The sequence below is a fragment of the Triticum urartu genome, chromosome 1A (assembly GCF_056163025.1).
Source record: "Triticum urartu cultivar PI428250 chromosome 1A, HENAU_Tu73, whole genome shotgun sequence".
Classification (NCBI taxonomy): domain Eukaryota; kingdom Viridiplantae; phylum Streptophyta; class Magnoliopsida; order Poales; family Poaceae; genus Triticum; species Triticum urartu.
In genome coordinates, this window is record NC_141873.1 from 237,342,874 (window position 1) to 237,361,454 (window position 18,581).

The following is an 18,581-nucleotide window of genomic DNA, read 5'->3' on the forward strand; positions in this document are numbered from 1 at the left end:
CCAGGGAGACCCCTCCGGTGACGGCGAGACTAGGAGGGGAGGGGGAGGAGTCGCGGCGGCTAGGGTTTTTTCTCCTCCGAGCCGCCAGGAAGATAAAAACCACCGTTTGTCAAATACAAGTCAATCCACTTTTCGCCAAATAGCATCCGCTTTCCATCACAACACATCTAAGCATGGGATTTATGGCTGCTTTTGTTTGGCGGCCGTCTACACTCCCACAAACGTCTCGTAGGTTTGCTTTAGATTTGCCCGATGTCAGATAAGTGGTCGCGTCTATATATAAACAGAGGTCTGCATCAGATGGTAAAATACGGTAAAATATGTTTGAACGACTCTGATTCTTTGCCGGTGATTTAAGTGTCCGTTTTAAAAAAATATGTGATTTGTTTTCTTCCGGTACAATGCATGAGCATATTTGTAGTGAGTAGTTAACGAAGATTTTCTCGGGAAGCCGTTGGAGAAGCGCCACAGAACCGAAGTTTCGCGTCCGCTGACTAACATTAGTTTCTGCAACAAAATACATGGTCCTACTGCCAGTGAGACGATAGAATTCGGCCGATTTCGAATACCTACGCAAACGGCAGAAGACACAGAACCTTCTGGATTCCAGATCTCCTCGAAACCCTAACCCCTCGAACTTCTAGAACCTCCATGGACGGCCTCGCGGCGCCCTCACCCTCCCACTCCGGCGCCACGTCGGGCGGCGGCGCCTCCCACCGCAAGCGGAAGCTTCCGCCACCATCCCTCTCTGACGCCACCGCCGACGAGGACGACGACACCACGGCGCCGTCGTCCCCCGCCACCTCCCTATCCTCGCCTTCCCGCCCGTCGTCTCCGTCCTCCTCCCATTCTGACGAGGATGACGACGACTCCCTTACCACCTTCACCGCCGCTCGCCTCGATGCCGCACCTGCATCCTCATCCGGCAGGCCTCCGAAGCCCGACTCGTCGTCCGCATCTGCCGTCACAGCGGCGGCTCCTAAGCCCGATGCCGCGTCCGCGGCGGCTGGAGACGGGAAGGAGGACTCCAAGGGGCTGTTCACGGACAATATCCAGACTAGTGGCGCTTACAGCGCCCGCGAGGAGGGTCTCAAGCGTGAGGTGAAAACTTAGCTTTGAGTTACTTCGTTTGATTGTTGTTAACCGTGTTAGGGTTCATTAGAATGAATTTGCTAAGGGGGTTAATTTATTCTGCAGGAAGATACAGGGAAGCTGAAATTTCTCTGTTATTCTAACGATGGAGTCGACGAACATATGATCTGGTGCGCATTCTAATTCATTTCATAGCTTCGAACTTATGAATTATGATGGTACTTGTTATTGACTGCTATGTCTTCCCCAGGTTGGTAGGTTTGAAGAATATCTTTGCACGGCAGCTCCCTAATATGCCCAAGGAGTATATAGTCCGACTTGTTATGGATAGGTAATGCCCAATCTAATGTGTGTATGGTTTATAATTTAGATAATGCCACTGTGGTTTATTTTTTGAGGGTTGCTTAAATTTCTTGATTCCTAAATAGTACTTACAAAGTTAACTAACTGTATTTTGTTTTGCAGAACTCACAAGTCAATGATGGTTATCAGGAATAATAATGTTGTAGGAGGCATTACTTACCGCCCTTATGCAAGGTAATGTTGCCATTTTCAGAGCTAGCATTTCTTCGGTCTAACCAGATTATCATTTAGTGATTTGTAATGATCTGAGTGTCTCATACAACTGTATTTACTCTTGGAATCTATCTTTCAATCAATGGTCTCAAGCATTTACCAGGTTAGATTGCAGGATGGTATGTTTACATTTATTTCTCTATGTTGGTTTTGTTTATACTATACTCTGTTTAGCACCATGTCAGTGATCTTCCTTTTCTGCTTCATAAGTTAGTGTCAGAAGCCTGGTGCATTAGTTAGTGGCCTAATCGTGCTTTCAAAAACTGTAGCCAGAGGTTCGGAGAAATAGCATTTTGTGCAATTACAGCTGATGAACAAGTTAAAGGCTACGGAACAAGGCTAATGAATCATCTGAAGCAACATGCCCGAGATGCTGATGGCCTCACTCATTTCTTAACTTATGCAGATAACAATGCTGTTGGTTATTTTGTAAAGCAGGTGTGGCCATCTGACCTTGTATAACTTACTCTAAAATTTATGTATCATGTGTTAGTGCTAAAAAACTAAAGTCCCATTTATTATGTGTGAATATTTGAAGCATCATGTATTTTATAAAATCAATATTTTCCATTTTGCAGGATTTCACAAAGGAAAATGAATAGTCTAACATGAAAAACTAAATTCCCATCCATTATAAAATGAAGTTACACCTCAGCCTCACAAAATGAATATTTTTTTATAGAAAAGGACATAAATAGTTATTTTCCATTTGCAGGGTTTCACAAAGGAGATCACATTCGACAAAGAAAGATGGCAGGGGTAAGTCTGGTCTACAGCATATCTTTGTAAATTATTTTGGCTTGTCAGGTTATTATGTTCCCTAAAGAGTATGCTATTGATCTATCTAATTGTACCTTACATATTAACAGCTTGCTGGTTCTAGGTACATCAAGGACTATGATGGAGGAATACTGATGGAGTGCAAAATTGATCAAAAGCTTCCGTATGTTGATCTAGCAACAATGATTCGGCGCCAAAGACAGGTGTAGTGCCAGACTAATAGCTGCCCTGACCATGAACTGCGAGTAATTAGCTCCTGCCAACCCTCCAATTGAAAACATGTAGATGTGATGTTAAGACACTAGTAAAGTAGGTGCAATGTTCTAGAAGCAGATCTATTAGACCGGGTACCCGGCAAAATACCCATAACAGCCCGCCCCCCTTTGAGTATGCAAAACCAGGTGGTCAACAGGTTTTAAGAGGCCGGGTTAACCATCTGTTTACCCGGTATATTCTATTTACTGGCCTTTAGTCAGGTGGTTAATGAATAGTGAGTTGTTTTGTGATGTGGGGCCGGAATTACACCTGCCATGCCAAGCCAAAGGGCAATGGTACCAAAGCCTAACTACCCTCTCAGGAACTTAACATGTGACAACTTGGTATTAGGAGGTCAGATCCTTGGCTCCGCATCCGCTACCATGGGTTCCCCCGTTACCTTTGATGACATGAAGAAGCTCCTGGGGAACACCACGGACGCCAACCTGAACCTCAAGCTTGAGAAGATTGAGACCGACATCAATGACCTCAAGCAGCAGGCATTAGCCCAGCGATGCGCCATTGCTCACTTGGAAATGTCTGCTTCGTCTAATGCCCCAACCAAAACAGAGGCTGAGCACTCCAACGACACCAACTCCTAGTATGGTGATTGCTCCAAGAAGGCAGGCGGCGCCATGCCAAAATTTCATAAACTGGAATTTGCAATCTACGATAGCAAGGAGGATTCACTACCCTGGTTGACTCGATTTCAAGCTCACACTACTATAGAATTGCCTTGCCTGTCAGATGGTACGAGGCGAGCCAAGTTTTTTCATCCTATAAGGCAGCCCTGCTGTAGCCAAGTTTTTTCATCCTAGAAGGCAGCCTTGCAATGTATTGACATGCTAGAACACAGACTAATTCTCCCAAGTCATTCTGAGTTTTCCTCTCTAGTACTACTTGTGAAGAAACGAGATAAGTCTTGGCGTTTTTGCTTGATTATCTTGCTAACACCCTTTTTAAAAAGAGAGAATCACATCTGGTGACTTTTAGTAGTGGTCAACACTCTAGCCAGATTGATTTCATCCTCTCGAGAAGAGAAGATAGGCGTGCGTGCCTAGATTGTAAGGTGATACCTGGAGAGAGTGTTCTCCCTCAGCATAAGCTAGTGGTTGTAGACTTTTGCTTTCGGATTCGTGTCCAGCAGGATAAGCATGCCAAAGTTGCTAGAACGAAGTGGTGGAAGCTCAAGGGGGAGGTAGCTCAGGTGTTCAAGGAGGGCCCTTGGGAGGAAGGAGGGGATGAGGACATTGTGTGGATGAAGATGGCGACTTGCATTCGTAAGGTGGCCTCAGAGGAGTTTGGAGTGTCCAGGGGAAGAAGCGAAGGTAAGGATACCTGGTGGTGGAATGATGATGTCCATAAGGCGATTAAGGAGAAGAAAGATTGTTTCAGACGCCTATACCTGGATAGGACTGAAGACAACATAGAGAAGTACAAGATGGCGAAGAAGGCCGCAAAGCGAGCTGTCGGTGAAGCAAGGGGTTAAGCATGTGAGGACCTCTACTAGCGGTTAGGTATGAAGGAAGGCGAAAGGGACATCTATAAGATGGCCAAGATCCGAGAGAGGCAGACGAGGGATGTTAGCCAAGTCAAATGTGCATCAAGGACGGATTAGACCAACTCCTGGTGAAGGACGAGGAGATTAAGCATAGATGGCGGGAGTACTTCAACAAGCTGTTCAATGGGGAGAATGAGAGTTCTACCATTGAACTGAAGGACTCCTTTGATGAGACCAGCAGGCGTTTTGTGCGGCGAATCCAGGAGTCTGAGGTCAAGGAGGCTTTAAAAAGGATGAAAGGAGGCAAGGCGATGGGCCCTGATTGTATCCTCATTGAGGTGCGGAAAGGCCTCAGGGACATAGCTATAGTATGGCTAACCAAGCTTTTCAACCTCATTTTTCGGGCAAACAAGATGCCAGAAGAATGGAGACGGAGTAATCTTCAAGAACAAGGGGGATGTTCAGAGTTGTACTAATTACTGTGGAATTAAGCTGATGAGCCATACAATGAAGCTATGGGAGAGAGAGTCGTTGAGCACAACTTAAGAAGAATGACAAGCGTCACCAAAAATCAGTTTGGTTTCATGCCTTGGAGGTCGAACATGGAAGTCATTTTCTTGGTACGACAACTTATGGAGAGATACAAGGAGCAAAAGAAGGACTTGCATTTGTGTTCATTGACTTGGAGAAGGCCTATGATAAGATTCCGCGAAATGTCATGTGGTGGGCCTTGGAGAAACACATAGTGACAGCAAAGTACATTACCCTCATCAAGGACATGTACGGTAATGTTGTGACAACTGTTCGAATAAGTGATGTCAACATTGATGACTTCCCGATTAAGATCGGACTGCATCAGAGGACAACTTTGAGCCCTTATCTTTTTGCCTTGGTGATGGATGAGGTCACATTAAGACAGGACCGCACCAGGGTCCCATGGTGTATGCTCTTTGCGGATGATGTGGTGCTAGTTACGATAGCCGGACGGGGGTCAATAGGAGTTATGGAGACAAACCTTGGATTCGAAAGGTTTTAGGCTTAGTAGAACTAAAACCGAGTACATGAGGTGCGGTTTCACTACTACTAGGCACGAGGAGGTTAGCCTTGATGGGCAGGTGGTGCCTCAGAAGGACACCGGGGTCAATGTTGCAGAAGGATGGGCGTATTGATGAAGATGTGAACCATCGCATCAAAGCCGGATGGATGAAGTGGCGCCAAGCTTCTCGCATTCTCTGTGACAAGAGTGCCACAAAAGTTAAAAAGGCAAGTTCTATAGGACGGCGGTTCGACCCGCAATGTTGTATGGCGCTGAGTGTTGGCCGACTAAAAGGTGACATGTTCAACAGTTAGGTGTGGCGGAGATGTGCATGTTGAGATGGATGTGTGTCCACATGAGGAAGGATTGAGTCCGGAATGATAATATACGAGATAGAGTTGGGGTAGCACCAATTGAAGAGAAGCTTGTCCAACATCGTCTGAGATGGTTTGGGCATATTCAGCGCAGGCCTCCAGAAGCTCCAGCGCATAGCGGATAGCGGATGGCTAAAGCGTGCGGATAATGTCAAGAAAGGTCAGGGTAGACTGAATTTAACATGGGAGGAGTCCGTAAAGAGAGATCTGAAGGATTGGAGTATCACCAAAGAACTAGCTATGGACAAGGGTGCGTGGAAGCTTGCTATCCATGTGCCAAAACCATGAGTTGGTCGCGAGATCTTATGGGTTTCACCTCTACCCTACCATGAGTATCGTGCTCTCAATGAGCGGAGGTGAAAAGGACAAGTTCCCCACCCCGATGGTTGATGAGCTTCTGGACGAGCTTCGTGGGGCCGATTCTTCACTAAGCTGGATCTTTGTTCAGGCTATCATCAAATGCGCATGCACGATGATGACATCCACAAGACGACATTCTGGATGCATCAGGGGCTTTTTGAGTTTGTGGTTACACCATTCGGCCTTACCAACGCACCGGCCTTACCAACGCACAGACAATGTTCCAGGTGCTCCTGAACACCGTCCTATGACCACTTCTCCAGCACTTTGTCCTCGTATTTTTTGATGACATCCTCATTTACACAGTCCAACATGGCTGACCATGTGTGCCATGTTCGTGCAGTTTTCCAGGTTTTGAAGGAGCATCAATTGGTCCTCAAACACTCCATGTGCATCGAAGGTGGCATACTTGGGCCACATCATCTCTGAGGTAGGAGTCGCAATGGACCCAACCAAGGTTCAGGTGGTCAAGGACTAGCCGACGCCACTGACGGTGCATGCTCTTCATGGTTTCATTCGCCTTGTAGTATACTATTGCAAGTTCATGTTCATGTGTGACTTTGGCTCCATCACCGCCCCCCTCACCAACCTCCTTAAGAGGGCTATAGTTGGACGAACAATGCGATGAGTGCCTTTGAGGCTCTAAAGGAGGAGGCACTCACTTCTTCGTTGGTGCTACACATGTCAAACTTCACCAAGCCATTTGTCGTCCATTTTGATGCCTCTAGATCCAGATTTGGAGCGGTGCTCCATCAGGGAGAAGGAGTGGTGGCTTGCGAGCCATGCCAAGTTGGCGGCTTACGAGCGTGAGCTCATTTGGCTAGTCCATGCTATGTGGCATTGGAGGCCATATCTATGGGGGTGGTCATTTCGGGTACGCACAAATCATTTCAGCTTGAAGTACATGCTTGATCAGCGCCTATCAACAATCTCACAGAACAATTGAGTTAGCAAATTTTACTCGGGTATGACTTTGTCGTCGAGTTCAGGCCAGGAAGACTTAACACGGTGCCAGATGCTCTCTGTCGCCGGGAGGAGGACCATGGTGCATCGTTGGCAATCTCAGTCAAAGTTCAAAAAAGCGCTAGGCGTTAATTATGCATTTGGCCACCTACTTGTGCTTTTCTAGCTTAGGCGTGATTAGGCGAAATTAGGCGTTTAGTACTGTAACTTGAAGAAATAAGCTTGATGGACTGGCCTAGCCCATTAAACCACATGCCCATCTTCCTATTCTCCTACTAAACCTCTAATATGTGCACAGTCGACAGAAAGCTAGGTTTCGTCCTCACACCGCCTCTTCCCCTCGTCCTCTCTCCCTTTTGCATAATGCGGCCTCTCTCCTTCTTCCTCTACCCCTCCATCGATATCTCGCCGGAGAAGCTCGATCCCTCGTCGGAGAATCTCGATTCGTCGTCAGAGTGGTTGAATCCTCGCCGGCAAGGACGAATCCTCGCCGGCAAGGACGAATCCTCGCAGGGGAGATTGCTTTCTTGCCTGAGGAATGTGATTCCTCGCCGGAGAACCTCTCCGGCCGCTTTTTTGAGCGCCTAGGGCCAAAGCGAGGCGTTATGCCAACGCCCAACGCTTATGCGCACCTAGGCGAGCGCCTAATAGCGCCTTCTTGAACAATGATCTCAGTCCCCCTCATTTACCCTCTATGAGGATCTGCGGGCTGAAACAGCGGCTGATCCAACCCTGGTCTCGCTGCACCAGAAGCTCGAGGTTGGTGAGCTGGCTGCCAAGTGGGGATACATCGATGGTTTTATTACATTCAACAATCGGGTCTATGTGTTGGACACTTCCCACTTGTTGCCTGCTATCTTGGCAGCCACACACAGGGCACGAAGGGATACAAAAGACTCTGCATCGGCTCTGCCGTGATTTCCATGTGCCATGGGACCGTGCTGTTGTGGAGGAATTTGTTCGTTCTTGCACCATTTGTCAGCGCAACAAAATTGAGCAGTTGCTGCCAGCTGGCCTTGTACAACCACCTCAGGCGCCATCTCAAGTGTGGGTAGACATTTCCATGGACTTCATCGAGGGCCTTCCCAAATTCCGTGGCAAGACTGTGCTCTTGTCAGTGGTGGATCGCTTCTTGAAGGCAGCACACTTCATACTGCTTGCCCACCCATACACTGCTGCGGCTGTAGCACAGGCCTTCTGCACAGAGATTGTCCGTCTACATGGCCTACATGAGTCTGTCGTCTTCAATGGGGAACCGGTCTTCACCAGCAACTTTTGGTCTGAACTATTTCGCTTGACCAGTGTACACCTCTACATGGGTTCAGCCTTTCACCCACAGTTGTAAACTGTATTATTGTCATGTATCTCCGCTGCATGACTGGGGACAGGCCACACACTTGACTACAGCAGGGCTGCCTTTGGGCGGAATACTGCTATAACACTTCCTTCTAGACAACACTCCATGATACGCCATTTAAGGTGCTATATGGCTGAGATCCCCCAGCAATGCACTCCTATCAGCCAGGAGCTGCTCATGTGCAAGCCGTGGAGTTCTTAGCCAAGGATCGTGATGAGTTAATTCGTGAAGTTAGGAATCATCTCCTCCAACACAGCCACGTGACAAGAAGAAGGTGGTATTTGGCTGAGATCCCCCAGCAATGCACTCCTATCAGCCAGGTGCTGCTTGTGTGCAAGCCGTGGAGGTCTTAGCCAAGGATTGTGATGAGTTCATTCGTGAAGTTAGGAACCATCTCCTCCAAGCACAGCCGCGTGACAAGAAGTTCTATGATGCCAACCATCACGAAGTTCTCTTTATGGTTGACCAGTGGGTCTGGCTACGCTCCAACCACCGCCTAGTGGCATTCTTAGGAGTCAAACGGGGCAAGCTCTCTACAGGTTTCCATGGATAATGACCGAGAAAGTTGGTCTAGTATCGGCTCCAGCTCCCGGCTTCACGACGTGTTTCATGTCAGTCAGCTCAGGGCTTTCCATGGAGAACCCCCCACAGCACCACCTCTCCTTCCAGAAGTTCACCATGGCAAAGTTGTTCCTAAACCTCTGAAGGCACCACCTCTCCTTCCAGAAGTTCACCATGGCAAAGTTGTTCCTAAACCTCTGAAGGCACTTAAGGTTTGCCTCAGTCGAGGTGCTCGCTAGATCCTAGTACACAGTGCGGACAGTGCAGCATCTGAAGCTTCTTGGGAGGACCTCAAAGAGTTCCAAGATGTACCCAGCATTTCAGCTCGAGGACGAGCTGTTGATGGAGGTGGAGGAGGCGGAGGTGATGTGATGTGGAGCCAGCATTACACCCGCCATGCCAAGCCAAAGGGGGACACAGTAGGAGAGTCCTACACAGATTCAAGGCCAGTTTGGTTCTTGACCTGCTGCCATCGAGCCTGGCCTGGAGCATCTGGCTGTTTCTATCTACTTGTTTGGATACCATCCTTGAGGGACCTGGGGTAGCCTGGCCTGAGTGACCAAAAGAAGTACTTAGCCTGGCAGGAGAATCCAGGTAGTGGTTAGCCTGGTCCACACGCACCGAATCCCATGCCTGGTGACCATAAATAGCTGTATGGGACGCTGACTACATCAATAGTTATTGGTGGACTGGCTAATGTGCTGTTTTAAGAAGCTAGAAAACTCTCCAGGCCAGGCAAGCAACCAAACGCCTTTAGGTCTGGGCTGCCTGACCAGGCAAAATTTCATGAATATTTCATGACCACACCAGGCAGCACTGTTGCCCAGGCACACCACCGTGGATGCAAACCAAACCATCTCTCAGATTAGCCTTCCTTTAGATTTGTTTAGTTGCCTTTGCCTTATTCCCACGTCAGTTAGCTTTGTGAAAAATCGTGTTAGTTAGGAAAGATGGGAGTCCTAGTACGATTATGTTAGGAGCCAGCTATCAATAAAGCTTGGCGATCAATGCTGTTGGGGAGTATTGAATAATAAACACATAAAAAGGGAGTTTACCTCCGCAGCCCTATCTCTTCCTCCTTGGCACAACGACGCCGAAGCCCAGACATCCTCGCCCTCGCTCTCCCACCTCCCATAACTACCCTCTCAGGAACTTAACGTGACATGTTCAGGACATTTGTAATGACTGGTCAATCCAGCTCACAGCACAATGCTCTAAAATAAGTCTAGGTCAAACACTAGTATGTATAAGCCTTTGGTTCAATCATTTTAATATTTAGTCAAACGACACTAACAATAGGTCTTTTCTGAAGATTTTCAGTAACAAGTAGGAATGGCAGGATGGCAAGAAGCAACAGAGATGTCCTGGGGGGGGGGGGGGTGTTGAAGAAAGACCTTGATACACTGCTATCGATATATTTCTCCCTACTCGCCACACCCCATAACTAGCTTAGGGAGCCGCCCTTCCGTTCCCCACCGTTGCTGTTGTTCGGGTTCCCATAATGCACTCAGAATTTCCTGTCCCTGTACCGTAAGGATGGAATTCCACACAAAGCATCAGGAAATGGAACCCATGGCCATAACCCATAAGGCCCATAACAAGTGACATGGCATAGTTATATCACTGATATATGTTAATGCTTCTCTTTTTGTTTTGGACACAGGGAATTAATTGTACTACTAATATTACAGATTTACATCTGAGTGATATTCCAGTAGGCATGTAGATTATTTGTTAGCTTATACACATTACTTAATTGCCAGCCCAACTGACTTAGAAATTGGCAAAACACAAATGTTAATTTTTACTTACCAGTTCTCACTTGTTTACCTCAATTTCAAGTTTTAGTCCGTCCTGCTTCCATTTTCCAACTTCCAGTTTCCTGATGAATATTGCCATTTTGTCATGTTATGACTTCTGTTTTCATCCTTCTAGCATCCAATATGACAAATGACTGAACTCTGCAGGCAATTGATGAGAAGATCAGAGAGCTTTCTAACTGCCATATTGTTTATTCAGGAATTGATTTTCAAAAGGTTAGCTTTTCCTAAGGCAATGTTTCCGGTGGAAATTGTGCTGTATAAAAAATTGTTGGTATGGAAAACTATGAGGGTGCTAGGTAAAAAGGGACTATTTTTCTTAGATTTCCTTGAAAAATATATCTCATCTCTATTTTTCACTGCTGATAGTGAATAGTTCTGCCCTATGCCCATGAATGCATATAATTTGGTCTGTTGCATAGATGATTCTGTCTTATACTGGGCATGTTGTTTTCATTTTGGAATAACTACCTTTGTAGCGAGTAAAGCTTGAGTATTAATCAATGACATCTTTCGTGGTAAATATGGGATTTTTTGTTTACTGTGTGTTATTTGTCTCATTACGTTTGTCCTTTTGGGTTCTGTACTAGACATGCAAAAATGAAGAAAAGATAAATAAGTTACATATTCGGATGTCCTTGCACACTTCTGTATCAGGTTGTTCAACATGGTGTTCATCGAGTCCATTTCTTTCTTTCAGAAAGAAGCTGGTATTCCAAGAAGACTGATGAAACCAGAAGATATCCCTGGGTTGAGTAAGTAATATTCTGTCCAGATCATTTTTCCTTTGCTCGCGCCCTATACCTATGTGTTCTGATAGTCCTGTCTATCCTGAACACCATATGTATTCACGCTTTTCTTAGCCTGCTACAGCTGGACGTCTTAAACCAACTCAAAAACTTAAGTTGGTGTTAATTGTTAGGAAGATAGTATTGGTCTAAGAGTATAGATATGCATGCATGCATCTCTCTCTCTCTCTCATAACATGGTATTAGAGCCTAGGTTTAGGTCCTCTCTGGCACTGCAACTTGCCTCATGATCGATTTTTTTTCGGTCTTCTTTCGATCATCTCGAACGGGCTGCGCGGCTGCCTCTCCGTCTGCCTCGTTTGGCTCTCACCGCCTGCTCACGTGTGTCAGATTGGCTGCTGCTCCCTAACGTGCTGCCTCAATCCGTCTGCTCTTGGACGCGCAGGTCCATGCCCTGCATTGACTCGGTTGACCTTCGTCAGCCGCTGCTCCTAGACGCGCAGCTCCGCCGCCGCTTGCCTGATTCGCCACCGTCCGCCGGATTCGTCTGCCAAACCCGACAGCGAGCATTGACCCAGCTCTCAAGATCGAAGCCCGCATGGCGGCGTTGTTCCAGATCGATCGTTTTTTTTTCGGTCTTCTTCCCGATGGTCAACGCCTCCACGTCTCTAGAACGGGCCGCACGGCTGCCTCTCGGTCCGCCTCGTTCGGCTCTCACCGCCTGCTCATGTGCGTCAGATCTGCTGTTGCTCCTTAACGTGCTGCCTCAATCCGGCTGCTCTTGGACGCGCAGGTCCGCGTCTTGCATTGACTCGGTTGACCTTCGTCGGCCGCTGCTCCTGGATGCGCAGCTCCGCCGCCGCCTGCCGGATTCGTCCGCCAGACCCGACAGTGAGCATTGACTCAACTCTCAAGATTGAAGTCCGCATGGCAGCGCTATTCCAGATCGCCGCTTCTGCCGGCCTGCTCTCCATCGATGTTTCCTCATCCAGATCGAGAGACACCCGGCTGTCTTGTCAGCCTCCCCGCTCTCCGCTCGGGCCAGTGCTCGGCTGCATATGAAGGTTGCTGCTCCAGCCGACGAAGATTGATCTGGATGGACATGGGCAACGCCCGTGGCTGCTTTTCGTCCTTCCACCCAAGAGCTGCTACTTTATGCCAATGTGCATGTGTTGACCGGTATGAGGGCCTGGCCCATCTTCACTGTTGGTATAGGGCCCAATCCCATGTGTGTGACCTAGATGAGAGCAACCAGAGTTATATGCGCGTGTGACACACCGGAGTAGAAGTGAGCTGCCAGACACACCAAACCACATGTATGCGGGCAGGCCTCTCTCGTTCTACATGGTATCGGAGAGCTGGGGCGACAGAGGAAGGCGCCGGCGGTAGAGTCGCCAGCGAGGCGGCGGGGTCCGGCGGAGGACGAAGGCGGCGGAGCTGGGCGCGGGCTGCTGGAGAGGAGCACGCGCTGCGGGCGACGCTGGAACTGGAGGTGACCGGCGGCTGGCTGCGTGCTGCTGGAGGCTGCGGGCTGCGCGGGAACTAGAGGAGCACGTGGCACGGCTGCGCGGAGGTGCAGTGAGGTGTGTGCATGTGGAGCTGTTGCAGCATCGCCGCTGGTGCTAGTGGAGAAGTGCTGCTTGTAGCTGCGGCAGAGAGAAGGGTGCGGTTGCTGTTGGGGGCACTGGCTCGATCTAGTACAGTCATTTGTGCTTCTGCTGCTGAGGATTGGTAGAGGAAGAAGAGGTGGTGACATTGCTGCTGCTCGCCAGAGGAGGCTGGCTGAACTGCAGGTGGTGCTGCTGCTTGAAGGTCCTGGGTGCTGTTGGTGTAAGAGGCTGGCTGAACTGCAGGTGGTGCTGCTGCTTGAAGGTGCTGGGTGCTGTTGGTGTAAGTTTTTTTTAACGCTGCTGATTGAAGAAGAAGAGGGGAGGCAATCATGGGGGCTGAACTCATTGCTGCTCTAGAGAAACTTGCGCAGCTCATGACTGCGAAGGCCGAGGGGTTACCTCCTGCAAGTGGCGCCATCGTTGTGCCCCACATGGATCAGGTGTTCAAGCTTGAGCTCATGCCAAATGATGTCAAGCTGAATGGCGGGAGCAGCTACCTGAGCTGGTCGAGGCGCGCCTTGTTGATCTTGAAGACAAAGGATGGAGTATGTTCTTGGAACGGTTGAAGAACTGTCTGACAAGGCGAGTCCAGAATGGAAGAAGTGGAGTGTCACCGACTCTCTAGTTTTGGCCTAGATGTTGAACTCCTTGATTCCATCCATTGCCATGTCTGTTGAGGCATTGCCAACTGCTTCTGCTGTGTGGAGCATGTTGTCCACAAGGTATTCCGGTAAGGGAAACCCGATGCTCATGTCTCAAATGGAAGACAAGATTCATGCTGTTCGTCAAGGTGACAGAAGCGTGCTGGTGTATGTGAATGAGCTGCAACACCTTTGGGCAGATCTGGATCAGTGTGATCCCCTTGAGATTCCACATGCAGAGTCCATGGAGCTTGCCAGGAAGTGGGTTGAGCGCAGGCGTGTGGTGCAGTTTCTAAAGGGCCTAGATCAAGCTTATGAGAGTAGACATGCTGCAATGCTACATCAGCCGACACTTGTGACCCTTGATGAGGCCATTGCTGCGATGTCCCAAGAAGAGGTACGCTTGTAGTCGAGAAGGGGAGTTGGAAATGAATCTGCTTACAGGGTGGCTGACCAGCGAGGGGTGTGTCACAATTGTGGTCAACCAGGGCATATCAGACCTAGGAACGTCAGAGGCCGAGGGTACAGTGGTGGCAGTAGCAGCCGAGGTGGTTGGAATGTGAGTTGTGGTCGGAATGGGAGTGGCGGTTCTTGGAGTACTCATTGGAATGCTCCTAAGGCAAATGTAGCTGCTTAAGCTGCAGGGAAGCAGCCTGTAGGAGAACAGGAGACTGCTCCCAGCTATGCCAACTTTGTTGATACAAATGAAGGTAAGTTGAACACGCATCAATCGCAACCCATAAAATAAACTCTGAATGGGTGCTTGACTCTGGAGCATCACAACATGTTGCTGGAGACTTTAATGAGTTTACATCTTATGTTCCACACTCTCTTGCACATCAGAAAAACATTCACATAGCAGATGGCACAACCCAACCCATCATAGGTGTTGGGACAGTCAACTGCATGCCGAGTCTTGAATTATCCTCAGTGTTGCATGTGCCCGCTTTTCCTGTGAACTTAGTGTCCTTGAGTGCTTTGGTTGACCAAATAGATTGCCGGATAATTCTTGAAAAGGTTGTGTTCTTGATTGAGGAGAGATTGACGGGCAGGAGTCTTGGGACTGGAACAAGGCGTAGGGGGCTGTGGTACATGGACCGCAGCATGTCGGGCCTGGAGGATAAGGAGATTAGAGCATTGATCCATCACTGTAGGATGGGACATGTGTCTTTTGACAAAATGTATCAAGTATTTCCTGATGTAATGAGTGGTGTGGACAAGAGCAAGCTGAAATGTGATGCGTGTGAGTTTGCTAAACATACCAGAAACTCGTATGTGAGTAAAGGGATCAGGAGCATCTCTCCTTTTGTGTTGATCCACTCTGATGTATGGACATGTCCAGTGTTATCTGTCAGTGGTATGAAGTACTTTGTTATGTTCATTGATTGTCATTCTCGGATGACTTGGGTCTATCTTATGAAACATAAAGATGAAGTGTTTCAGTGTTTCAAAGTCTTTTATGCACTTGTTCAGGCTCAATTTAATGTGAAAATTCAAGCACTCAGATCTGACAATGGCACCGAATATGTTAACAAGGCCATTGGTTCCTTCATGTCAGACAAGGGCATCTTGCATCAAACATCTTGCTCGGACACACCTCCTCAAAATGGGGTGGCAGAGAGGAAAAGTCGCCACCTGCTGGAGGTGGCCCGTGCATTGATGTTCACCATGAATGTGCCCAAGTTCCTGTGGAGTGAAGCTGTCATGATGGCCACCTTCTTGATCAACCGCACACCATCCCGGGTGATGGGTATGAAATCACCGTGTGAGTTGGTTTTCACAGAAAACAAATTCCCAGTTCCTCCCAAGGTGTTCGGTTGCCCTTGTTTTGTTCGTGATCACAGGCCATCAGTCAACAAACTGGATCCACGGGCAGTCAAGTGTATTTTTATTGGGTATTCTTCAGGACAAAGAGGGTACAAATGCTGGAGTCCGTCTGAGAGGAGGACATTTGTGAGCATGGATGTTACGTTGCGTGAATTGGAACCCTTTTATGGTGAGAAAACTGAGCTAAGCGTCTTGTTTGAAGAACTTGACCAATGTCTCCAACCGGAAATTGGTCAAGAGGGGGAAAGCAGTGATAGTGATAATGATAATTGTAGTGGTGTCGATTCAGTACTGCAGCAACCAATTGAGGGTGATATTCCGGGGGAGCAGCCAGCACAGATGCAGGGGGAGCAACAAGGCAGCAATGCAAGCTCAGTTGACACAGAGGACTTGCCAATTGCTTTGAGAAAAGGTACTCGAGAAAAAGCAGGGATACCCGAGCCAAAGTGTGGGTTCGATGCCAATGATATTGGAAATTATGTTTCGTATGAAGCATTATCTCCAGCCCACAAATCATTTGTTGCTTCTCTTCAGCTGGTGTCTCTTCCAACTGATTGGAAGGCAGCCAAAGTGGATCCAAAGTGGCGAGCAACTATGATAGAGGAGGAGTTGGAGGCATTAAGTAAGAACAATACATTACCTCTTCCAAGAGGAAAGAAGGCAGTTAGCTGCAAGTGGGTATACCGTGAAGCAGAATGCAGAAGGGAAGATTGAAAGGTACAACCAGACCTACGACATTGACTAGGATGAGACCTTTGCTCCGGTAGCAAAGATGAACCTTGTGAGGATTCTGATCTCCTGTGCAGCAAATTTCGGGTGGCTTTTACACCAACTTGATGTGAAGAATGCCTTCTTGCATGCGGACTTGAAGGAGGAGGTATACATGGATATTCCACCTGTGTTCTCAACTTCTGAGACTGCTGGTAAGGTATGCAGGCTAAAGAAAGCTCTTTATGGGCTGAAACAGTCTCAAAGAGCTTGGCTTGACAGGTTTAGACGGGCTGTGTGTGGCATGGGGTATGAACAATGCAATGGTGACCCTACATTGTTTTATAAACACTAAAGGAAAAATGACCATCCTTGCAGTTTATGTTGATGACATCATTATCACCGGCGATGATGACGTAGAGATAGCAAGGTTAAAGGGGTGTCTGAGTAAGGCATTCGAAGTTAAAGATCTTGGTCGACTGAAGTACTTCCTTGGTATAGAAGTGGCAAGGTCTGGAAAAGGAATAGCTCTTTCTCAAAGAAAGTATACTTTGGATCTCCTCTGTGATGTTGGCATGTTGGGTTGTCGAGCTGCTGGAACCCGAATTGATCATAATCATAAAGTGACTGCCCAATCAGGTGATCTGGTGGATAAAGAAAAATATTAACGATTGGTGGGAAGATTGTTGTACTTGTGTCATACACGACCAGACATTGCATTTGCAGTAAGTGTTGTGAGCAGATATATGCATGAGCCTAGGAGTGAACATCTCGAGGCAGTATATAGAATCCTGAGATACTTGAAGGGTTCTCCTGGGAAAGGATTGATATACAAGAGTCATGGACACCTTGTCGTGGATGATTATTGTGATGCTGATTGGGCTAGCTGTCTGGATGACAGGAGATCAACCTCAGGCCATTGTGTTTTCGCAGGAGGAAATCTAGTGTCTTGGAGAAGCAAGAAACAACCTGTTGTTTCCAAATCAACCGCAGAGGCTGAATACAGAGCCATGTCTCAGGGATTGAGTGAGTTGTTATGGACAAGAAATCTATTAGGAGAGTTGAAGATATTGAAGACCAGTTGTATGAATGTATGGTGCGACCACAAGTTGGCAATTAACATAGCAAACAACCTAGTTCAACATGATAGAACCAAACATGTGGAGATTGACAAATTCTTTATCAAAGAAAAACTAGATGCTGGGATTATCAAGATAGAGTATGTGAGTTCAGGACAACAAATTGCAGATTGCTTGACTAAAGGACTGGGAACTAGAGAATGCAGTTCAGCGTGTGACAAGAGGCCTAGCCCATCTTGAGGGGGAGTGTTGACTGGTATGAGGGCCTAGCCCATCTTCACTGTTGGTATAGGGCCCAAGCCCATGTGTGTGACCTAGATGAAAGCAACCAGAGTTATATGCGTGTGTGACACACCGGAGTAGAAGTGAGCCGCCAGACACACCAAACCACATGTATGCGGGTATGCCTCTCGTTCTACAGCATGCATGCCTTCCGCCACGCTCGTGGACAACGACTGCCTTTTTCCTGCATGCTTGTCCGCTGCTGCTTCTTGCACATGTGCTGTTGTCCTCACATACCAGTTGCTTCCTGCTGCTACGTGGTGCTCCTGTTCCTCCCGTTCCATGGTCTACTATACCGTCTAGCTGCTGTCTTATCTCATCTAAATAAAACAGATACAATGTTCTCGTCAGGTATGCATCTTCCTCACTGCTCGCTAACTCTTGATGGTGTTTCCTATATTGGTCCCATCTCGCACATGCATCTTCTTTCTGTGTTGTGTGCTCTTCCACTACCATTGTGTAACACCCACGATGCGGCTATATCTCCCACGTGTCGGGGCACAATTTAGAGGCATAGCCGCATGGTAGGCATGTCGCAAGAGGGGTAATCTTTACACATCCCATGTACTGAATAAGAAAGGGATAAAGTGTTGGCTTACACTCGCCACTTCACACAATACATAAATATATCATACATCATCCAAGGTACAATCAAAGGTCCGACTACGGAACCAAAATAAAGAAAGACCACCCCAAATGCTAGATCCCCGATCGTCCCAACTGGGCTCCACTACTGATCAATCGGAAACAAAACAACACAACGAACAAGATCTTCATCGAGCTCCCACTTGAGCTGGGTTGCGTCACCTGCACTGGCATCATCGGCACCTGCAACTGTTTGGAAGTATCTGTGAGCCACGAGGACTCAGCAATCTCACACTCTCGAGATCAAGACTATTTAAGCTTATGGGTAGGAAAGGGTAGTGAGGTGGAGCTGCAGCAAGCACTAAGCATATATGGTGGCTAACTTACGCAAATAAGAGCGAGAAGAGAAGCAACGCAACGGTCGT

General features: G+C 47.8%; 1 protein-coding gene and 1 pseudogene across 1 annotated transcript in view; both read left to right on the top strand.

Moving 5' to 3' along the window:
- The first annotated feature begins 528 nt into the window (after window positions 1–528).
- Window positions 529–18,581, top strand: part of HAG1 (histone acetyltransferase of the GNAT family 1) — a 32,922-nt gene continuing 14,869 nt past the window's right edge. Inside the window, exons 1-9 of the mRNA XM_048717432.2 lie at window positions 529–1,101; window positions 1,198–1,262; window positions 1,343–1,423; window positions 1,558–1,629; window positions 1,938–2,106; window positions 2,384–2,427; window positions 2,552–2,651; window positions 10,823–10,891; window positions 11,376–11,430. Coding sequence (XP_048573389.1) covers window positions 652–1,101; window positions 1,198–1,262; window positions 1,343–1,423; window positions 1,558–1,629; window positions 1,938–2,106; window positions 2,384–2,427; window positions 2,552–2,651; window positions 10,823–10,891; window positions 11,376–11,430 — 1,105 coding nt within the window. The 5' untranslated portion in view covers window positions 529–651. The remainder of the gene's footprint in view (window positions 1,102–1,197; window positions 1,263–1,342; window positions 1,424–1,557; window positions 1,630–1,937; window positions 2,107–2,383; window positions 2,428–2,551; window positions 2,652–10,822; window positions 10,892–11,375; window positions 11,431–18,581) is intronic.
- On the top strand, window positions 13,364–14,084 carry LOC147990693 (uncharacterized; annotated as a pseudogene).